Raw genomic sequence first — 5,350 nt, 5'->3', positions numbered from 1 at the left:
AAACATGCATCCCAAATGGCGAGAGACGGACCATTTGGGTATTTACAAGCATGACCGAGGAACTCCAGCTTAGCTTCCAGAGAGGGACTTGAACCCGCGACCTCCGGATTTCAGGTCCGTCGCCCTCATCACTCGACCACGCTGCCTCCTCGACTTGTAATTTTTTCACGCTAATTGGCAAATATACTGCATGAAAACGGAAGCCAATTTATGTAAAATGCAAACGGAGAGCTTTAAAACCATAGGCTATTTGATATTTTTGGCATTTTTAAAGCTCCTGAAAATAAAAAGTGGGTGAAATAAAATGTTTAATGTTGAATAAAAACCTTTATGGGCGTTTCATTACTTTGAGTTTTTCATTATTTTATGAAAAGTCATATCTAGCATAGCTTTATAAATCTAATAAGGCCCGGCTTCGTTCAAAATATTATTACTTTATTATCACTGCACTAAAATGTAACCCATGGCTTTGATGTGTTTGTGGCCATTATCTGGTGAGTGTGTTGCCTCGTTTCCACACGTATTGGAGTCATCATGGGCTCCTCCTGTACCAAACCCGATTCTGGAATCACAGGTGTTGCAGTCGTTTTCCTGGTTACTAATGTAACCAATTCTCGCTTTAGTATATGAAGTCCCAGTACTCCTTGCGTTGAAGCCTTCTGTGTTACAGTTGAGCTGCAAAGATGCCTCTGAACCAATCAGCGTCTTCCACGTGTTACGACTCAGTGAGGTGGCGCGGTATTGTCTATCAGCGATCAGTGAGTACAGAGAGTTGGCCTGCTTGTTGATGACAATGAAGTTGATCTGTTGGCCGATCTTCATACCAAGACAGATCTTGGAGAAGGATGTGTTCCAGTAGGTTGGTAACTTGGTCTCTTGTGAGTCAAACACAGTCTCCCCTCCAGGAAGGTTGTATTCATTCTTATCGCTCCAGTACCCCGAGTCGTAGTGAAAAGTGTTCTAAAAAGAATGAAAAAACATATTTTCGAAGACTTTTCTAAAATTATCCAGAAGATAATCAATGTATATTTTTGTCAGTACTGACTTTTCATTCCGCCTGATACGTTTCGGTTGAAAAAGGTCTGCATACGAGCCATGTGGCCCATTAGGCCAGCGTTTGTCCCCTGTTGTAGTGACTAGTGCTATTTGTTACTTCCCCTGGATGGGATGCTAGTCCATCACAGGGTTATCCCCCATTTATACACTTGAGTGGAGAAAAGCACCATGACAGTGCAGTGTCTCGCCCAAGAACACAACCCAATGTCCCCGGCCGGGGCTTGAACCCTGACCGCACGATCCCAAAGTCGAATGCAATTACCATGAGGCCACCTTGCCTCTCCATAAGCCTGAGCTATGGTTATATAGTATTTTAATATCAGATTGAGCTAGTGACGTAAATATACAATACTGACAAATTCGTTGATATGTCCAATGTTTTCAAGATAAAACTAACCAAACACTCAGTGGTTGTGGCCTTGGATTCAGATTTCGCTGAAAAACAGGCGTCCCAATATCGATGTTATTGCTTAGGCCGGTAAAGCTATTTGCTTTCTTAAGCTAACCTCCAGTTAGCGAGGTTGTTCCCAGGCAGCGTTGAGCGGATTACACTTCATCGTCGAAATGTAACTAGTTTTGTATTACTTCGCTGCACTATTGGCTTAAAAAGACCCCGCCCCACTTTGCCATCCAATCAGAAGTAAAAACCCAAAACCAATCGTGACGTTTGACGCCTTTATTTTGATTGAAAACTCAGTGGAAAATCTCAATTTTTGAAACCACCATTCTGCGCTATACAACAGCTGATCAGTAAATACCATACCTTGTTGCCGTCCATCTTCATGACCGGGGTCCATGCTCCATTGCCACATCCAAAGTCTCCCATGTGACACAGAACGGTAACTGCTTTTGAGTTAAACCGGAGCAAAACCAGCTGACTGGCGTTCCTGCTGTTGGATATTAAAAATCTGTGAGAACCGGAGATGGTACTGTTATTGTAATGGATTGTTAGTTTTATAGTGCACATTTCTACGAGGCGTAGATTGCATTCATCTTGACATGATGCCATCATATGCATGTGACCGCGCGACATTGGAGGTGATGAATTGTGGAAGCCATAATTCACGCTTCCAAATGATTTATATAGATTATTAGTATAAATCTATTAGCGTTCTATCAAGAATTCCGTTCTCTGATTGGCTACGCTACTCACCATCTATTCTGTTGTAGATAGTGAGAAGCGTGCTAGTGTGCGCTATTTAACAAAGTCACGGCCGCGTCTTGGCGTTTTCAAAGTGTCTGTGAACAAGATTTATATAAAGTTTTGAACGACTGGTAGATTTATACCAAAACAATTTCTCGATTTCTACGCGTGATAGTTGACGAGGGCGTAACCCTCGTCAACTATCACGCGATAGAAATCTCGAGCTCATAGTCTAATTGTTTAATAGAAACGATAACTACAGCGAAATAACCAGTTGTTTTATGAAATCAATCACACTTAAACCGGCGACAAATCAGCAACCATTTTAAATTTCTTTTGTTGGCTAATTACGCCCAGTCCACACTACGCCAGAGAAATTTGAAAACGAAGATTTATTTCTACGGTTAGGCTAACCGTCTCCTCTAATGCGGAGAAACTGTCCACCGTGAGCGAGGCCGGAGGAATTCAAAAACGACGGCTTTGCGTTTTAGGGTAAACAATAAACATTTTGAAAACGAAGCTTTTCGGAAACGATAACAAAATACGCCGTTGTGATAAGTTGGAATTTACGTTAATTCCTTTCTTACTGCATTTCAAGTGTTTCAGACCCCGTCCACACTGCTCGCCGGAGAAATTTAAAACGCAGCTTTACTTCTTCCGTTAGGCTTTATGGGCTACCTTTCACACTAATCCGCCACGAAAACGAAGCTTTTCAAAACCGCTCCTCAAACCGGAGCAATTTGAAAACGCCGGCTTTGCGTTTTAGGGTGGACAGAAAACATGTGGAAAATTGAGCCTAACGAAAACGATGGCAACACGATAATCGTGCGATTTGCTTGCCCGCGTCTTCCTCAAACACATATCAAAATGACGGACGAAATGGTGCGTTTTCCATTTTTTTTTTTTTCGGGGTAATATGGACGGAAAACATTTGTTGTGTTTTCCGAGTGAAAACGCCGTTTTTCAATTTCTCCGGCGTAGTGTGGACGGGCTTCAAATACTTCAAGAAAAATTTCATCAAAGCAACTATAAAGCGAAGAAACAAACAAAAAAAAAATCGTAAAAGATTCGATGTGGATTTTAAATTCTGTTCGCGCAGCCGTGTTTATTTTCACAAAGCTTGTTGAGAAATGATGAAGTCATTAAGGCGCTTTCAAAATACAGCATTGCGTGAATTTGGAGATCTGAACGTGCTTCTAATTGATATCATCTGGCGGCTTTTAAAATTTACAGGTTCAACACGGAAACTTCTCCTTCGTGGGTTCACTGACTGAACAATGGCATAATTATAATAAATTATGACGCGGGCAGGTACGCAATTCACAGGCAACTAAACCACTCCGTATCCGAACCACTTCTAGAGATATAGGCTCAAAACTCAAGGAAAAGTTGAAAAGAACCTTTTAGTATGGGTTATTATTATTATTATTATTATTATTATTTTATTATTATTATTTTTTTATGTATTATTTGAATTCCGGCCAAGATCGTCTTTAAGATGAACAGGTTTTGCTGTGCACTAATTAAACTGCACTTGTAAACTCTAATTAACTTTCCATCTAAAAGTAGACAAATGAAAGAAACAAAACTTTTAATTATTTAAGACTAATTTCCATTCAAGATTAAATCAACTAACGCATCAAACGCACCACAATTTGAAAACGCAACAATGATTGGTCGTTTTGGATTTGTGTTTAAGGGATATCTTCCCGCGGGGAAATATCATGGTTATCGTAACGTCATCGTTTTCGAAAAGCTCCGCTTTCGAAACGTTTCCAGTCCACACTAAAGCGCAAACCCGACGTTTTCAAATTCCTCCAGTTTGAGGAGCGTTTTCGAAAAGCTCCGTTTTCATGACGGATTAGTGTGCACGGTAGGCCTGACCGTAGTAAACTGTTCACAGCCTCTCTATTTACGCTCTCGAAAGAAAAAGCGAGCGAAGCGAGCGAGAAGCAAGCGGGGGTGGGAGGTATGTGGGGTTTGCGAGCGAAACGAGCTATTTATCTCCGTCCTCACCACCTACCCAGTCATATTCTCCGTTTTGCACTGGCGTCCAGTTCTCTCGCGATTCTATCGGCGCGTTCAATGGTTGAATAAAAAATACGCGAAAATAGAGGGCTGTGAGCAGCCTAGACCGGAGAAATAAAGCTGTGTTTTCAAATTTCTCCGGCTTAGTGTAGACGCTGCCTTAACATGCTGGGGCTCTACTACTGTGTATCATAAATCCATGCTTTCAAAAAGGACTCATCGTAGAAACAAAATAAAACTAAAAAACAGACAACGACAACAAAAAAGACAACAGCGAGGTAATCACTTACTTGCTTAATTCGTACGCTTTATCGCAAGAGCCTGCAACAACTGAAAAAGCGAAAAACATTGCCTCGTCAAGGATGAATATGACAAATTAAAAAATTTAGTCACTTTTACCAGTCTTCCGGGCTAAACTAACTTAAAAATAAATAAAAAAACCGTGAAAATTTTGAAACGCAACATTTCTTCTAATGGCATAGTCAGAATGGAACCAAACTTTTATAGCAAAGTTACGCTGTTCTTCTATGAGGTGACAGTACCGCCTGGTTAGAACACAACTTGGAAAGGCCGCTCAATTGAATAAAAGGGGGATAAGCAAAAACATTATAGTGTTGTTGATTCAATGCACCTTTTTCACAGTATTCTCCGGCGAAGTTGTTTTTGCAATGGCATTTAAACTTGTCGTGTCTGTAGCTCGGCAGACAAGTACCTCCATTTTGACACGGCCAGGACGAACAAGGCGACTGCAGAAAAAAAGACATATTTAGTCTGCCATTGACTGCGAGTTTGTAAATACTGTAGCTGTGTTAATGCTGTCTTATGCTCATTCGCCATCATTATTTCAATCGTGAAGGAAAATCTTCTACATATTAAGGAACTAAAAAAAAAATCTCACCACAATGGAAAAGTGATGTGAACTCTTATTTCCCCCGTAGTCGTTGGGGTTTCTGTATTTATCAGAAGAAAGCAGCTCGCACCAAAGTACTCCGTTAGCTCCTTTGGAGGCGGCCATGTTCACAGAAAAACACAAAGGATTGCTGAGGCATTCAAAGGTGCAATCAAAGATGTCGTACACGGTGAATGTTCCAACTCGAGACACATTCAGATAATGGAACTCCA

The 5,350-nt window shown here is 41.0% G+C and overlaps 1 protein-coding gene across 1 annotated transcript; it reads right to left on the bottom strand.

Annotated features, from left to right (window-relative positions):
• Positions 1-150: 150 nt before the first annotated feature.
• LOC145484273 (putative skeletal organic matrix protein 5) lies at positions 151-5,084 on the bottom strand. The gene is made up of 4 exons (XM_081462917.1): positions 4,860-5,084; positions 4,519-4,558; positions 1,820-1,946; positions 151-960 (listed from the first exon to the last, which is right to left on the bottom strand). Exons 1-4 carry the CDS (start codon positions 4,990-4,992, stop codon positions 442-444), a joined length of 819 nt encoding a protein of 272 aa, XP_081319043.1. The 5' UTR covers positions 4,993-5,084; the 3' UTR covers positions 151-441.
• Positions 5,085-5,350: the final 266 nt, after the last annotated feature.

The sequence above is a fragment of the Orbicella franksi genome, chromosome 4 (genome assembly GCF_964199315.1).
Source record: "Orbicella franksi chromosome 4, jaOrbFran1.1, whole genome shotgun sequence".
Lineage (NCBI taxonomy): Eukaryota > Metazoa > Cnidaria > Anthozoa > Scleractinia > Merulinidae > Orbicella > Orbicella franksi.
Note: the sequence above shows the minus strand (reverse complement) of the source record. Positions and strands in the feature narration are given on the sequence as shown.